This window comes from Ascaphus truei, chromosome 10 (genome assembly GCF_040206685.1).
Source record: "Ascaphus truei isolate aAscTru1 chromosome 10, aAscTru1.hap1, whole genome shotgun sequence".
Lineage (NCBI taxonomy): Eukaryota > Metazoa > Chordata > Amphibia > Anura > Ascaphidae > Ascaphus > Ascaphus truei.
In genome coordinates, this window is record NC_134492.1 from 10,461,700 (window position 1) to 10,480,434 (window position 18,735).

An 18,735-nucleotide genomic window follows, 5' to 3' on the forward strand; every position below is an offset into this window, starting at 1 on the left:
CCTTGCCCCCCCCTGGAAATTCTCCCGCCCCCCCCCCCCTTTGCGCACCCCTGACTTAGGTTAAACAAATGATTAACTGTGGTATTTGTCACAAAGAAAACACATTGTATAATTTTTGAAGATATTTTTCTGCATACAATAAAAGGTTTTTATGAAAATAGATTTAAGATTGAATTATTTTCTCCCATTTATAGATAGGAAACACCACTCGGCGTCGTCCTCATCCAGCAGTACACAATTTAGTAGTTCCAGTGAGGATGAATCAGAAAATGGAAATAATGAAGAAAAAGCAAAGACTCGTAGAGTAGACGGTGTTGAGAAGAGGGTGGATCAAGAAATACCGGGAGAGTCTGAAAACCATCCTATACTACCCAGGGAAACCGGGACCGAGAAACAAACACATGATGAAGAATCGGCAAATGAAAAAAAACAATTACAAGAGACAGGTGAAGTAAATGAGAAAGAAACAAGTCTTGAAGAAGATGCCCCAAAGATTAGTGCTCACGGGGAAGACCCACAGTCCCATGCTATCAGAGACCACAGGGACACACTTTGCGTTAGTTCTTCGGAAAATAGTCAGAGAAAGGAGTGTGACGTGCGAGTGCACAGCGATGAGAGCAGAACAGGAGCAGTAGATAATATTGGTATTAAACTTTCTGAGATTGAAGAGGAAGCTGGTGAGTACAGACTTTAGAAATGTAGAAACATCATGTTCTTAATGCAGAGCATGCTCTTGCCATTGAATGTTTTGTTTGCCGTAAATATGCATTCTAAAGAGCATGCAGAATGCAATGTATGTATATCTAAAACAAAGTCATATTAACTGTACACGTTGGGAAACATCATATCATATAATTGCTTGGTGTTTACCATTTTTAAATGGCAATGTTGGTTAGCAAATAATGGTTCAGTATTCCACTGTAAGACCATGTCTATTTATATTTATTTTGCAAGAAAGGATTGGTATAATTATTCTTTAACTGGAGTTGTGGAGTTCTTCTGCACACTTTTTTTCCCTCATAATTTTCAAGATGTAAGTGTTTTTTTCTCTCGTTTTCTTTAAGCTGGAATGAAAAAATACTGTGGGTAAAACGTGCAACGTTTCCAATGCTTCGGTAGGCCGTTCTGGCAACAAATAGGGCAATTTAATATCACAGCAAATCCCTGCAAAAATCCAGGCTAACCCTACTTTAAACAAGAGAACTTTATTTGAATTCCATCCTTTTCCGGTAGCATTTTTATTAACGAGGAAAACATGAAAAGAGACCATTCAATTAGAAAACTGTTAACAGCGCTTTCAAAGAATAGCTTTAATTTCTCCCGTGAATTATATTTGTGAGTATATTTCCATGAGATGCGTTTCCGCCCCTTCAAGAACTTTCACGGAGGTCCAACTCCAGTCCTCAAGGCCAGGTTTTAAGGCTATCCCTGCTTCAGCACAGGTGGTTCAGTCTTTGACTGAGCCACCTGTGCTGAAGCAGGGATATCCCTGATACCTGGCCTGTTGGTGGCCCTTGAGGACTGGAGTTGGACACCCCTGATCTAGAGGTTTATAACAACTAATAGGTTCTAATCAAATGAAGAGAAAAAGAACTGTACTTAAAACCAAGATCTTAACCCTGCCAGATGGATCAGTATTACTGCAGAAATAAAACACATGACTTTGTCTTAGGCTCACTTCGTGGCATTATAAGGCCGGAGCCAAGGCGGGGAGGGGCAGAGCTGGCAGGGGGGGGGGGGGGGGGGGGGAGTGCAGGGGAAAAAGATTGTGCACTCCTGATCGAGGGGAACTTTACAGACAGACAATGGGCTCTATATATTAAACCGGTACATGTGTACTGATCCAGGTGCATAATTTTTTTTTTAAATTGTTATTAATTTTTTAAGTGTATTTCTATTGTTTTAGCATTTGTCGTATTCTGCGCTAAAAAAAGACTTACGTCGCTTTTTAACGTGAAAGAGAAAACCATCGCACAAAACCACCACAAAAAGTTGTGCAAGCCGCAGATTCCTTAATACACAGACCTGCGCCAATATGCTAATGTAACCTTGCCCCTAACTCCTCCCACTTGCTCCATCATTCCCTCATCTCGTCGCAGACAGACGCAGGAAAATGGCGCAGGTATATTTTAGCACGGAGTGCGACAAAATAACGATTCACCATTTGATACATAGAGTCCACAGTATGGTGATATTCTTCTGTAGGGGACGCACCATTGATGTTGTGTTGTTTCCTAATTAATGCCCTTTAACATCTGAGTAAAATGTAACATTTACAGGATTTGTCACAATGTTAACACCATCTGACATCTGATTGTTTATTCAATGTACAAAGATAGAAAAGAATAATTGCAAGACAAACCAATATTGGCACATTCCATTAGTGCAGGGGCAGCCAACTCCAGTCCTCAAGGGCCACCAGCAGGTCAGGTTTTCAGCATATCCCTGCTTCAGCACAGGTGGCTCAATCAGTGGCTCAGTCAATGACTGAGCCACCTGTGCTGAAGCAGGGATATCCTGAAAACCTGACCTGTTGGTGGCCCTTGAGGACTGGAGTCAGCCACCCCTGCATTAGTGTAGCTGCCCTGTAACGCCTCATATGGGTCCGCACCATATTAATGACTAAATCCATCCTCTCTTACTAACAAATCAACACCAATGTACCTCGACACTGAGAAAATCATTGTCACCCTCTCTGTTAATGACGTTTCAGGGCCAAGATCCCAAGTATGCAAGCTTTATACTTCATTATGTCATTTACCAATGCAGGCAATTATAGAAAACGTGCATTTCATTTAGTCAGTATATTGCTTATAGAGATGTATGTAATTTATGCTGATGCATGCCTTCCAATCTTACATTCTCCTCCCCCCCCCTCACCCCCCCCCCCGCACAACATGATGTTCTTAATGGAAAAGCACTTTATTTCTTTGTAAGGCGCGAGACTTATCAAAAAATCTTGAAAATTATTAATCTGAATATAAATGAGCTGCTTTAAAAAAAGATATGTTCACGCAAAATAAATATGAAGAGCTCCGGCTCCAGCCTGCTTTCCCATTGTACAATCACTTTGAATTTAGACTTAAAAGCGCTTTCAGTATATTTTAAATGGATATGCTAATGCATTGTAATCAGTTGCTTTCTGTGCCGCTGTGGTCGTGTTCTTACTGTATTGTATTTCGGCTGCCTTCATTCGCTTCTATTGTTTTGTACTATTTCACTTCAGCATGTACCAAATAGTACCGCATGTACATAATAAATCAGTGTACGTTGTGCCATTTTTCTTGCATTTCTTTTGCTAGATTACATCTGGAAGGTTTTCTTCTACCTTGTGTTTCGTGAATGCAAAGAACATTTGTAGGCTTTTTATTGCCAAATAGATTGTTTCAAGAAGTTACTGAGATGTATCTCCAAGAAGCCCAACTCGAATGTTTTCTGAGGCAGTACTAAGCTTATAGGTTAAGGGAAGTCGCTGTAATTCTAAGCAACCACAGCACTTCTAGTTGTCCTTTTTTCATTTTGTATTATTATATTATATATTATCTCTGTATTATCTGAATGAGTGATGTGGGCCTCCTGAAACATTCATGTAACACAACATTTAAACACTGACAACCCATGAAAAAATATAACAACTACAAAAACCTAATAAGGAAAAAATACATCACTATTACAAAGTAGAATAGGTCTCAACAAAAATGTATCAATTACTTAGTCACCTGTATTTGGTATTTTGTGGCTATAGTAGGATTATAATGTACATATGAGAACACTGGATTTGTACCGAGTTTTTGCTAGCAACATAAAAGATCTTCATAGAAGTTGAAAGCTAAAAGAACAATCAGACCTTTTGCAGTTTATTCAGACTGCGGATGGCTTGATAACACAGACTCAGACGTGTTCTGCTCTATAAACTAAACACAAATACAATGTTTGGCCATATTGCACATTTTGGTTGTCTTAATAACTGATAATATACATACAGTATATATTTTAGACAGCATGTGTACAAAGTCTGAACATTACAGGGTTAATAAGTAACAGGCATTTAGAGCGTTCATCCTGTTTGCCTTGATTTGTCATTGTCACTTAAAGGGGCCGCGCAGCCAAAACCACGCGGTAAAAGTGAAATTGTAGCGATCATTGGTTTATCTGTAAAATAAGATGACTGAGTTTCAATGGCGAGAGTAGGTGGGGGCAAAAGAACTGTGGATTGGAAGAATGATCCTTCTCCACATACAGTGACATTACACAAAAGGGTGGCGCCAACTCTCCAGGTTCATGTTGCCAGAGTTACAAATGCTAGAAAATGTTCACACAATTCTTATTGTTCTATTATTTAAAACGAGGGGAAAAAAAGCATCAGTCAGTATGATTTATCCCCCTGAACCATATCACTTGCATGAGCTCACTTTGCTGTTGGGAGGGGGACTACCCCTTTATTCTCCCTGCGTGTCAGAGTCCTGCAATGCATTGCATCGCACACACGGCCTGTGCACTCAAGGAGTTAAATCATTCGGTTATTCCTCCTCCGTGATGTGTACACGGTAATTCTTAATATACATAACACTTTCAGGCTGCTCATCACTTAAAAAAAGTGCATTTATTTTACGCTCTGTAGCACTGCTTTTTGACACTAATATTTATGCTGCATATATGATGTGAGGGTGGGTTTTGGGGTTCTGGAGCTTGTTGGGTTATTGGAGCTGTTGTTGCTTGGAGGTGTGCCCCTCCTCCCCAGGGTTTAAAGCTCGCCTGCCCCACTTTCCAATTAGCAGTTTTTATCATGATCCTGTGAGTCACACACCCAGTATGGTCTTTCTCCCTCCAGCAGAAAAGAGAGGTACATGAGACTTGTGCCAGGTAGTGTTAGGACCTGCAGATTGGTCATGCCGTGACATGGCTGCAGGCTTATAACCTTTTGGCCAAAGAGTTTAACTAAATGACCCTTACTCATGAGCAGATAAGCACTGAGGTATTGCACTATGTGTCGTGTCACTTTGTATGCTGCGCTATTTTTGTTTGCATTTATTTTATACACTACAGGGACGCCTTGTGGAAAGTACTTATTTTACTGTAGAAAAACAAGGAATTGGATGCTTACAGCAGCAGTCCTGCCTACCCATTTATTAACCATTGATTTTTTTACAGAATGCACACTGGCGGGACCTCTGGAACCGATCCGTGCTATTTGTAGCTTCAGGGACCCTGCGGTTCTTCCGATAGTCACCAGTTTAGTTTGCAGTGTTTTCCTCCCCTTAAGGGAAATCAAAATGGCTGTCAAACCTTGCGGTTCACGGAGGCCAATAGGAAGCTGCAGCGGCATCAGGGGATGACGTGGTGGTTTCCTATTGGATGACTGTTTAAATATCCAGGAAGTAAGACCGGCAACTAAACAGCAAAGTATCTCGGGAACTGGGTGGTCCCCGGAGCTAAAAATATGGCAGATTAGTTCCCGAGGAGCCCACGGTTCAAATGATGCAAATCCATATTGAAATTTATCAGGATAGCTGTTTAGTAAACTCTCCTACTCGGTTACAGAGCTGCTCCCATTCCTTTGCATGTGTATATGGTTTGAGAGTATAGTGAAACTTGGAAAGTGTGATAGATTATACATTAGTCGTGTCACTTTTCAGACTGAACAGCCCCTTGATCTGGTGAAGGCCGGGCAGCAGTGACAAGCATGTGGTCTACTATCCAGTGTCCCAAGTATACACATACTGTATATTCGGTATAATGACCATTTTATCGGTGGCTTCGCACTGCTGCGCAGTGCAAATGAAAGAACTTAATCAGACTACCATTTATATTTCCTATTTAGTGCGTTTTTATTCACGGGATGTTTTACGGGGGAAATGTAGCACGCGTTTTGCATGAATTAGACAGTCCTAACGTTTCCATTTCCATGCTAACTGTTACATAACAGAGCTGGTAATTCAGTAATTCCACCTTTACCATCTCACTTTATCAACTTCTTTGGTGACTTCAAAAAAGATTGATGAGTCGCCATTAAAAGACCCTTTGGTACAACTGGTTGATCTTGATGAGTCCTGTCCACTGTCCCCACTATATACTTATCCGGCTGCCTAGTTTGAATGTACAGTTGCTCTATTACCAGAGGTTACTAGGTATAACATAATTAGGAATTATTTAGTTGGGTGAGAAAGGTGTTCAGAACTATTTCAAAGTTAATAGGGCAGAGTCATCAAGCGCCGATGGGGATATCGCACCCGATAACTGCCATTCAAGTCTATGGTAGGTACCGCCGGATCGGGGTGCGGTACCCGGTATCGCGCGTTGATAAATCCTGGGCCATGATGTATTGTCAAATTAATTGTTCATTTTAAGTGAGACACAATGACCTATATTTAATAAGCGGTGTAGAGCCTTGAATTCCCTTCATTTACTTGCATAAGGTGCCTTAGGCCAGGGGGCGCAAACTTTTTTCCCTGCGCCCAACTGCCGGTGGTCCCCTCACTCCCGCTCCCCCCCCCTAACCCACGCTCCGGCGTCATGACGTCACGTTGCCATAGCAAACGTGATGTCACATGACCTCGCGGCGGCATTTTAACGGAAGGAAGCCGCCGGAGCCTAGGTAAGTAAATGTTTACAGAGGCCTTAATTTAAGTGCCTTCAGGAAGGGCGCGGGGCCTCTGTAAACCCTGCGCCCCCCTGCCGGCAGTCTCGTGGCCCCCCTGGGGGTCGCACCCCCCAGTTTGCGCACCGCTGCCTTAGGCCAAGCATGGTTTAGTAAATAGAAGCCATTGTCTTGCTTATAAGGTTTTAGCACCCACTCTTAATAGACATATTAATAACTTCACATTTATTTTATGTTAACTGGAATCAAATATGAACTTTATATTGTTTAGAATCATTACTTCGGTTATTGATGTATACAGTGTGTATGTGTGTGTATATATATATATATATATATATATATATATATATATGACAGTTATATATATATATCTATATATAGATAGGCAATACGATACTGTGTATGAGACGAATATCAAGAGGCAGCACTCCAATGAATGGTCAAAAAAGCTTTGTATTGTTAAGACATCATAACCAACGTTTCGGTCCTACATGCGGGACCTTTCTCAAGGTGATGTAGGACCGAAACGTTGGTTATGATGTCTTAACAATACAAAGCTTTTTTGACCATCCATTGGAGTGCGGCCTCTTGATATTCGTCTCATACACGCTATCGTATTGCCTAGTTATTCTCTACAGGATTTGCACCCATCATCTTGATTTACCTGACGGAGTGCCTATTGTTCTTGTTTATATGCTATATATATATAGATAGATAGATTCAAATGCAGATTGATTTTTTATTCATATAGCGTACATTTGTTTTTGATTACATTTCCAAAATAATCATAATCAGTGATACTATGGATTATAACCCAAATTCATAAGAAAATAAAGATGACATTGGCTGGGAAACGAACACTAAGGCCTGGTATTCTTTGGTTCAAAAATGTAACTTTCAGAACAGAAATTTTAATGGCTCATATTTAAAATTTATCAGGTAGAAACATAAATGTATTATATAAAGTACATATCACTGTAACAAATATCAATGTAAAGAGACATTGGGAATAACCTGTAATATGGAGCATTCTAAACTAACTGATTTGTCTCAAGAAATCTCTGAGCATGTTTTGTGCATGAATCAGCTTATTCTATTTCTGCATGAATTATTTTATGAGATTTATTTCTTTAAATCATTCTCTATTCATCTTAGTGTATTGATCAACAATACACTGATATTTTGATTCTGCGTGTGTGTGACATAAACCATATTCAAATTTCAGTTTCGCCTCCACAACTGTTTATTCTTTGCTCCCTATGTTATAATGTGCTGGTATTTTTAAAGATTGCAAATCAGTCCAAGAGAAAATAGCAGAGGCCATTGGAAGTGATGCACTTTTGAATCCAGAACCTGAGTCCAGTGATACAAGTACAGATGAGGAGGACATCTTCAAGAGCGTCTACATTAAAAGCAAATGTAAGATGACAACAATCACTTTTTGTTAAACCTAAAGCAAAAGCTGGTTATAAAATTGAAAATTCAGTCCATTTATTAATAGATCTGTTAACTTGTCTTGACAGCTTTCAAAAGATCAAGCATCATAATTATACCTTTCATGCAAATATTGTAAATAGTGTATAAGCAGAATGTCATTTTTAATATTGGAAGCTACTTTTTATGCAAATCTTTTACTGGAGAGAGGACAGCTATAATATTTATATGCCACATGGGTACATATTTACTGTATAATTTTTTCGTTTTACAGTATTGGCTGAACATACTTTACTAGATCCAACAACAGCTGGGCATGCGTCCTTTAAAGAAGCAGAGGAGATTGTGGAGTGTAAAACTAAAGAGCAAAGTTTGACAGAGGAGGAATACATACAGAGTACAGAAGTAGTGGCTCTGGAAGCTTTGGCAGAATCACATTATTTGCCAGACGTATCCCCAAATGTAGAAGAGTCACACAGAAATCCCATGTGTGATTCCTTACACGAGTTAAAAAATGGGACAGGAAATTTACATAAACAAATGCTACAAGAGGAGGTGATGGCAGAAGAACCATTAAACGTTGAAATGGAATCACAGGAAGAATTGGTAAATGGACACTTAAAAGTGTTGAAGGAACCTGGAGTAGAAACATTGGAGGAAATGGATGTTACTGATAAAACCGTAACCAGTGAGAGTGTGAAGGAAGTCACAAAGGATTTTCAGAAGGAAACAACATTTGAAACAATCAGAGAAGAAATAATGAAAGAAGGAGCAAAATTAAATGTGACAGCTGAGAAAGTAGAAAATGCTCAGCTCAAGAGAGAACAGGTACAGATAAGAGACATACACGAGGACAAAGGGATCCTAGAGGAAAAAGAATTGGCTAAACTAGGTTACTTTGGACTAGAGAAAGGTAAAGAAAGTACCCATAAAGTTTCAGCATGTGAGGTTGAAGAACTTGCAAACCTGCATGAGGATGCAATCATCGAGGCCATAGAGACCTCCACATATTCTGCATTTGATAGCGTTTGGATGTCCCATATGAAGGAGACTAAACCACAGCTTGATGAACAAAACGCGGAGAAAGGAGCTGTTCATACTAAGGCAGACTCTGAAGAGTTAGAAAGAGTCACTGCTAACCAATCAACAGAGGTGCCATTATATTCATCATTGATCTTAGAGTCAGATACAAGCTCTGTGGATGGACCAGAACAGGATAAGATCTCAGGTGAAGGAGCAATCATTGAGATAAAGGAGGGAGGCCTGGAAGATGAAAGTAATTGGACACTGAAGGATGAAAAATCTGATGTGAAAGAAAGGGCTGCTGAGTCTATGGTTGAACCCCAAGAAATACTTGAAGACGTACCTATTGAATCAAGTAATGCTGCAGAAGAAGAAGCTATTGTTTGTCTTGAGGCTGATGTCGTTAATGAGATTAGAGAGTCATTTGCTAATAATGATCCTGAGATGGATGACACAGTACACAGTGTCGGTAATGGAGATAAATTATCTGCTAATTCAATTAAGGAAGAGTTAGAGACATCTCATAATGAAGACACGTATAGAGAAGATACATGTGTTAAGGTGAGTGCTGAAGAAGAAGAGACACAGGGTATGATAAGAAATGATGAAGAAGACACAGCACCCAAATCAGATGTGGGTGCAGAGACAAAAGAGACAGGAGATGGAGTAAGTCAGGGTGTGGAAGAAGCAACATCTGACAGTGTAAATGCTGAAATGGAGAAAGCATATAGTAGTGAAGTGGAAGAATCAACAAGTAAAGCAGGTTCAGAGAAGGAAGAGGCTGTTAGTAATGTGGGTAAAGATAAAGCACAGTCAACAGAAAATGTTGACACTGCGAGGGAAGAGGCTGTTGGTTCTTTGGAGAAAGGATTTGAACAGGAAACTGATAATGTAGGTACTGAGAGTGATGAAGCAGATGGAAATGTGGGGAAAGAGGAAGAAATACCAACTGATGACATGTATGCTGAGATAGAAGTAGGAGCTGCAGTGGTGGAGAAGGAGACTGAAGGCCCACCTGGTGATGAGATAAAGGAGAAGAAAGACACACCTGATGATGCAGGGAAAGAAGAAGAAAAATTTGCCAGTGGTGTGGAGGAGAAAAAAGAGACAGCTAGCAAAGGAGAGAAGGAGAAGGGAGAATCAGAAGAAAAGGAAGTGGGTGATATGGGAAAAAAGGAGAGAGAAGCAGCTGATGATGTAAATACTCAAATGGAATATGCATCTAGTGATGTTGTCCAGGAGGAGGAAGAGCCGTCTAGTGAGCCAGGGAGTGAGGAGATAGAAGCATCTGCTGTTGTGAGTAATGAGAAGGAAGATATATCTGGTGATGTGAGTAACGAGAAGGAAGATGCATCTGGTGATGTGAGTAACAAGAAGGAAGATGCATCTGGTGATGTGAGTAACGAGAAGGAAGATGCATCTGGTGATGTGAGTAACGAGAAGGAAGATGCATCTGGTGATGTGAGTAATGAGAAGGAAGATGCATCTGGTGATGTGAGTAACGAGAAGGAAGATGCATCTGGTGATGTGAGTAACGAGAAGGAAGATGTATCTGGTGATGTGAGTAACGAGAAGGAAGATGCATCTGGTGATGTGAGTAACGAGAAGGAAGATGCATCTGGTGATGTGAGTAATGAGAAGGAAGATGCATCTGGTGATGTGAGTAATGAGAAGGAAGATGCATCTGGTGATGTGAGTAATGAGAAGGAAGATGCATCTGGTGATGAAGAGACTAGGAGGGAAAATTCAGTCAGTCAGGAACAAACAGTAGCTGATGGTGTGTTGAAAGTAGAGGATGAAGCAGTTGATCTGAGTAAGGAGAAGGACACTGAAGATGTGTCTGAAAATGTAGGTACTTATGAGATAAAAGAGGGTGTCAGTGATTTTGAGACCAAGGATCAAAATACAGTCAATGTGATGTCATCTGGAGAGCAAGAGGTCTCAAATAATATGACTGCTGGGGAGCAAGAAGGAGGGGATGGATGTGGCAATGTGTATAGCAAAGGGAAAAGCGCATCAAGTGACACAACACCAGGTATAATGGGTATCAACAATGAAGGGAAAGGTAGTGATATTGGCACAGAAGAAAGAGAATTAGTGGGTGGTGTGGATACCAAAGAGGAACATGTAGTTTGTTTCAGCATTGAGGAAGACAAAGTTTGTGGTAAAGTCACGGATGCTGGAATTTTAGTTTTTGAGACAGACAAACAAACTGGTGACACAGATGCTGAGGTTGAGGACATTGCTAGCAATGTGGATATCAAGGAGGAAGATGACAGAAAAACATTGGATACAGCCCCAAAAAGCATAAATATGGACGATGTTGTCACCAATCATAAAGAAACAATTAGAGAGGCAGTGGAAGAACTTGCTCTTCATTGTAAAATGGCAAAAGATGAATCAATAAATAGTGAGAAAGAGGATGGCACACAGGAGAGAACAATGGAAGAAGTATCAGAAAGTACCCCCATTGAAGAAATGACAGCAGATACTGCAAATTCTGCAGAACTGGATAGTGCAGTAGTTGAAGGAAGCGTAGTAGAGATCAGAGAACCAAATAAAGACATTAGTCTTAATGATTTGGTGGAGACACCAACTACGAAAGAAATCGTTATAAGAGACGTCCTGACTGATTCCGCAGCCAATGAACAAATATCTGAAATCAGAAGAGAAACGGATTTACCACATTCAGATGCAAAGGATACCAGTACCACAAGCAATGAAGGGATGCACCAGCAAACATCAATGGAAGATGGTTAGTAAACTTCTGACTTTGTTGAAATGTATGACCCTTCAATTATCCCTTGAAAGGCTTTGAACATTGGGCTTCATACCTGGTTTCGGTTAAAAAAAATAAAAATAATATATATAATCAAAAACGAATAGACGATACCGTTCTGTGGCTACAAATGTGTGGCTATAAATGTGTGTGGATACTATGTAGTCCCTATTGTATAATGGTATTGACTATTTGTTTTTGATTATTAAGCTCGGTTAACAAAGTACAGATACCTCTACATCTCTCTCTCAATAAATATATATATATATATATATATACAGTGCTTGACAAATCACCACTTAGCCCCGCCCCACTTTTTTTTAAAGAAAGAAATTGAACTAATAAGAATTAATAACATTCGTTTTTGAAATAAGTTTATTTATTGTATTACATTTATATTTTACTACAATTAGTCCTTGTTGTGTGAGAGTGTGAGAAGTGTCGGATCTAGAAAAAAAAAAGCCAGCTGTGAATAACTAGTTTCCTGAACCCCTTAGCCAGTGCCTGTACGCCCCCGCTTCACAATATCTAAAGAAGCAATAGAGAGAGGGAGTTGGTGGGTGACTGACTGTGGGTCAGTGCCTGTATTCACACACACTGTCTCTCACACTCTGTCACACGCTGTCACTGTCTCACACTGTCACTGTCTCACACTGTCACTGTCTCACACTGTCACCTTCTCACACTGTCACCTTCTCACACTGTCACCTTCTCACACTGTCACCTTCTCACACTGTCACCTTCTTACACTGTCACCTTCTTACACTCACACACTGTCTTTCACTGTCACCCACACACTGTCACTCACCCACATGGGAGGAGGGCCTCCGCAAGGCAGCGGGGTGTCTCTCTCTCTCTCTTTGCTGATGACACTAAATTGTGTAAGGTAATAGAATCAGAGCAGGATGTAATTTCTCTTCAGAAGGACTTGGAGAGACTGGAAACGTGGGCAGGTAAATGGCAGATGAGGTTTAATACAGATAAATGTAAGGTTATGCACTTGGGAAGCAAGAATAAAAAGGCGACTTACAAATTAAATGGGGATAAATTGGGGGAATCCTTGATGGAGAAGGATTTAGGAGTGCTTGTAGACAGCAGGCTTAGCAATAGTGCCCAAAATCATGCAGTAGCTGCAAAGGCAAACAAGATCTTATCTTGCATCAAACGGGCAATGGATGGAAGGGAAGTAAACATAATTATGCCCCTTTACAAAGCATTAGTAGGACCACACCTTGAATATGGAGTACAATTTTGGGCACCAATCCTTAGAAAAGACATTATGGAACTAGAGAGAGTGCAGAGAAGAGCCACCAAATTAATAAAGGGGATGGACAATCTAATTTATGAGGAGAGGCTAGCTAAATTAGATTTATTTACATTAGGAAAGAGGCGTCTAAGAGGGGATATGATAACTATATACAAATATATTCGGGGACAATACAAGGAGCGTTCAAAAGAACTATCCATCCCTCGGCAGCACAAAGGACTCGGGCCATCCCTTAAGGTTGGAGGAAAGGAGATTTCACCAGCAACAAAGGAAAGGGTTCTTTACAGTAAGGGCAGTTCAAATGTGGAATTCATTACCCATGGAGACTGTGATGGCAGATACAATAGATTTGTTCAAAAAAAGGTTGGACATCTTTTTAGATAGGAAAGGTATACAGGGATATACCAAATAAGTATACATGGGAAGGATGTTGATCCAGGGAATAATCCGATTGCCAATTCTTGGAGTCAGGAAGGAATTTATTTTTCCCCTTATGAGATATCATTGGATGATATGACTCTGGGGGTTTTTGTTTGCCTTCCTCTGGATCAATAAGTAAGTATAGATAAAGGATAAAGTATCTGTTGTCTAAATTTAGCATAGGTTGAACTTGATGGACGTACGTCTTTTTTCAACCTCATCTACCATGTAACTATGTAACTGCTGAGGCTCTGTTGACACTAACCCTGCCCCCACCCTCTGCAGCTGCAGTTAGACCCCACCCCCACCCTCTGCAGCTGCAGTCAGACCCCGCCCCCACCCTCTGCAGCTGCAGTCAGACCCCGCCCCCACCCTCTGCAGCTGCAGTCAGACCCCGCCCCCACCCTCTGCAGCTGCAGTCAGACCGGCCTACGCTCTCCTCCTGCACTCCTCCCTGCCTGCATTCTTTGCTCTCTGTTGCCCCCCCTGCTCTGATGGCCAAAACCGGAACAGCCACAAAAAACGTCAAATTTAAAGAATGCGGGGCAGCCGGGACAGCCATTAAAAAAACAGGACTGTCCCGGGACATCTGGTCACCCTGCCCTTGGGTTCCCCAGGCATTCCTAAAGGGTAAAGAGTAAACAAAGGAATTGATGGGACCGCAACCCCCAAGGAAAAATAAGGGTTCCCTGCAATTTTCTGGTCATTTGAAAATTGTATCAAATACAGAAGAATTTACAACAATGTATCTGATCTCAGACGCGCTATTAGAGAGGGTTGGGGTTCCTTACAATGCATCTGACCTCAGACGCGCTATTAGAGAGGGTTGGGGTACCTTACAATGCATCTGATCTCAGACGCGCTATTAGAGAGGGTTGCAGTTCCTTACAATGCATCTGATCTCAGATGCGCTATTAGAGAGGGTTGGGGTTCCTTACAATGCATCTGATCTCAGACGCGCTATTAGAGAGGGTTGCAGTTCCTTACAATGTATCTGATCTCAGACACGCTATTAGAGAGGGTTGGGGTTCCTTACAATGCATCTGATCTCAGACGCGCTATTAGAGAGAGTTGCAGTTCCTTACAATGCATCTGACCTCAGACCCGTTATTAGAGAGGGTTTCTACTTAGGGTTCCTTAACCAAACATTTTTGGAAACCACTGATATAGCATGCTATGTAACAGGTGTGCACAATGTTAATGACATGCAGTTTCATTTATTTACAGTTTCATCAATATAACCCTGGTATCTGGAAAACAGAAGACCTAGGAAGAAGGAAGGAAGAGTTTAAAACGGACTGTACTAAAGACAATTTTGGGACTATTTTAAAGTAGCTGATGTCCTGAATAAAATCCATTGTAATTGCTACAATCTGCGCTGCAGCTTATGAAGTCCAATCCTCCAAGCTTTATTTGCAGAAGAGGTTTTAGCGTTATTAAGAAGTGAGCTCCTATAAATCCTTGAGAAAAAAATATATGGTTAATTCCCTAACTATTTTCAACACAACTTTTGCCTGAAGTGCCATCCTGCTATTTACATCTGTAAATATTATTATGCATTAAAATCAAAATATATCAATCCTAGCTGCTGTCAGTGCTAAACTATTGTTAGAAGCCAGCTAGCCTTCTGTTACCTACTGTAGCACTAAAACATGTTAAAGCTCACTGCACTGCTTTCAAGCGCATTCAATTACACCAGAAGCAGAATGCATATGAAATTAATTTAACATGTATGGACTAAATACAAATATGAGATACAAATCTTTAAATGTTACAAGAAACAAACGCCATCACTGACACATTATTCAATAATATGTTACAGGCTCTCAAAATGTTGGATAAAAGTAGTACAGATGGAGCCTGACGAGCCGTCCCTTTTCCTGTGGCCCCAAGGAAGATAAGCTGGGCTACATCAGTATCTTCTTTGTTAATTGGGTTGGGCATCATCTAATGATAACGGTGGGGTACAAGTATGGGGCATATTCATCGAGTATCAGTACTGGTTACTGCACCTGATCCGGCAGCAACACCAATTTACATCAATGGGAGTTTACAGGAGATGTGCTTATCCTTACCCGGTGCTGGATGAATATGCCTCACTGTGTGTTTTCTCAGTTGGATGTCCGCAGGGTAACAATATTAATATGACAGATATTATAATATTTTATCTAACACATTCAGGCATTTCTACTACATGCTAAATTCTTACAGAATGGGAATAACACATGCCCTTCGCTGTTAGAGCAAATCTGCCCATCACCCAAAAATTGGGTTGGCGCTGATGTCATGGGGGGCGGTTCTTGAACTGGGGATTGCGTGCGCACCTGGGTGTACGTGCTTACACGGGCGTGCACGCGCCCACAATGACCTCACGCACCCGATTTTGGCATGAAAATTTGTTTGAAGGGATTTTTTCCATAAGGTATTTAAAGCGGGTCCCTGATACACACACCATACTCCTTGATAAAGCACGTTGTCGTTCAAAACGCGTAGGAGGTTTTTCACCGCCTTTTGGTAATGTTTAATAGAAAAGAAATATTCATATTTTGATACCACCTGGCTCTCTGGGCAGTGCACTGCTTTTTGCCCTTGTTGCTGTTTGAACTTCAGTGGCTTAACACGCCACCAAATAATCTAGTTGGCTCTAGGAGGGGGTAGGGTCTATTGAAGAAATTATTGCTACTCCGGATTTACTACAAGTTTTGGTGAGTTTTTGGACTTTTATCACATATTTTTCTCAAATGAGGTTGCAGCGGAGTGATAATATCATTGTTTTGACTGTGGCCTTTAGGAGAATGATGAAGTATTATGCATTGGTCACTCACTTAGCAGTACATTTATACCCACTCCATATTAGAGTTGTACCTATATGATACACACATCGAAAAGGATTTGTAACATATTCCTGAACTGTTGGAGCACCCACTATTCCCATATCTTGAACCATCACCCAAAAATACCTGGACGTATATCTTATTAGAACTCTACATTTTTTATATGATCGGTGCCCACATGCAAGCAGTAAAAGTGGGTGTCCTGGTGCCCCATATTTCGGTCCACAACGGACTTTTAGAACGTATTTTACAAAGCGGTACCCTGTGTATAACCAAAGGAGAGGAAGAAAATAGTGGCACAAGCGTGATAGGATACGGATAGCCACAAGCAAAATGTAAATATGCAACACAAAGCAAGGAAAGTTATATGGAAGGAAGGTTACCTGGAGAGAGTACAATATAGGCTTCAAGCTGTCCCTGTAAATGTAAGAAATACACTTTGCTCCAACCCACACATGCTTCAGCCCTGGGTTTCATGCCAAGTCTTCGTTGGTTGTTTGGCGCATGCGTTGTACACCTCAATTCATTTTTATCATAACACTAAAGCCAAGTAAAAATATTTATTACATTCAATCTACTACTTATCTAAAATCCAATAATATTTAGATTTTAAGGGGACTTCATGCATACAAAAGGCTAAGGCTTCCAATATGATGATTTATGAAGACAACACTATGGTAAAATATTCACATGTTGTTCAACTTTTTTCCCCCAAACAAACGGAGTATTTAATAAAGCAATGCTTCAGTTTGAACTGCATCAAAAATAATAGATTTATCAATCAACCACTTTCTTTACTTTTTTCAACGAAGAACCTGGTGCAAATTGAGTTATTTTGGGGGGAAATTGTGAGGAACACCCCACCTGACCCCCCCCCCCCCCAGTGTCTGCAATCTTAGTCTAGTTAATTACACTACATATGCATTCTGTTGGCATAACATTTACAATGTGTATGCGTTTGTGTTCTTTCAGTAATCAAACTAATAAGTATTCATTTAGAGCTCTATTAATCACTGTTTTTGATGGCTATTTTGAAGTGTTTGTAATGCAATATCTCATTACCAAAAATAAAAGACTAATTTATTCTGAGTGACCACTTGTGATTGGGCACCATCAACTTTTAAGAATTCTTGTGCTTTGTCTAGCAGAAAATTAGGCAATTCTGTTAAAAGCTTTATTTTGCATATACCTATTACAATCAATTTAGAGGCACATGTTGTAACATGGATATGTATAAAGTTAGTGCATGGATTTAGATTCTCCACTTTCTATGGATAAATTAATTTGCCCAAACTCATCTGGCTACACCGAGTTGTACTATGAAACCCTTGTCAATCATGTAAAACTTTACAGAAAACTCTCATAATTAATGCAATTTATAAATATAAAAGATCTGCAACACGATAAATTATAATACCACTCATCCTACGATCGTCTTCTGCTTATTCCCTCTATACATGTCTCTGCTTGGCCTCATTTCTGTCCTTCTTTGATTTCCATCTTTAATCCTAAACAATGGCATTTCGGAGAGCTGTCTCCTCAACTCTACTTGTCCCTACTGCTTCTGTCACTCATGAAACCACTTTTTACGACAAGGGCTCTTCAACTACCGTAGTTCTCCAGAGGGGCCAGATCAGAAAAAAATTAGAAGTAAACGGGTCACAAGAAAACAAATTATATTTATATCTTGAAGTCTTATTAGAAAATCTACCGTTCAAGAAAATATTTGAATACTATTTGTGTACCACCTTAGCCACCTCCTGCACTTACACAAACTTCTCTTACGTCTGTACATCTCCTAACATACTATATGGGTTATGATGTCTTTAGATATGTCTTCAGGTATTACCTTGCCAAATGTTTATTCCATCACGTCTGTATACTGTATAGAATACGAATTATGCGGTATGTCACACCGCCCATATGCCCATACAGTACATTTCATATGTATGTTGTTGGCTGTATATAAAACAAAAATACTATTAATAATAAAATAGTGTGCATGTTATCTCAGGGCCCACCTAAAGTGTTGTGTCTAGGCAGAGCAATAGCTCGGGAACTTAGAATGGCTCTAGATTTTACAGCCCAGTGCTTTGCTGTGTGCGGTCTGCTCAAGAATATTTAAATAAGAAAAGGAAAGTCACTGAAGAGTAGGAGAACCCATTTCATATCCCATTGTGAGATTCTTTATAGAGCTACATTATCTTAGCATTTCTGACAAAGTATGTCACTCGGGTGTATCCGTGGACACACACACACACACACACACACACACACACACACACACACACACACACACACACACACACACACACACACACACACACACACACACACTTGTGTGAAAAAGAAAGTACACCCTCTTTGAATTCTATGGATT

At 40.3% G+C, this 18,735-nt stretch overlaps 1 protein-coding gene across 5 annotated transcripts in view; it reads left to right on the plus strand.

Annotated features, from left to right (window-relative positions):
• Positions 1–17,423, plus strand: part of ERICH3 (glutamate rich 3) — a 67,393-nt gene extending 49,970 nt beyond the window's left edge. For 3 of the 5 annotated variants that reach the window (XM_075615801.1, XM_075615802.1, XM_075615803.1), the window contains 4 exons: positions 195–677; positions 7,886–8,017; positions 8,307–11,810; positions 14,749–17,423. In XM_075615801.1, the coding sequence (XP_075471916.1) occupies positions 195–677; positions 7,886–8,017; positions 8,307–11,810; positions 14,749–14,762 (4,133 nt within the window). In that variant the 3' untranslated portion in view covers positions 14,763–17,423. The remainder of the gene's footprint in view (positions 1–194; positions 678–7,885; positions 8,018–8,306; positions 11,811–14,748) is intronic. The other 2 variants (XM_075615804.1, XM_075615806.1) reach the window with 2 other exon arrangements.
• The last annotated feature ends 1,312 nt before the right edge of the window (positions 17,424–18,735 follow it).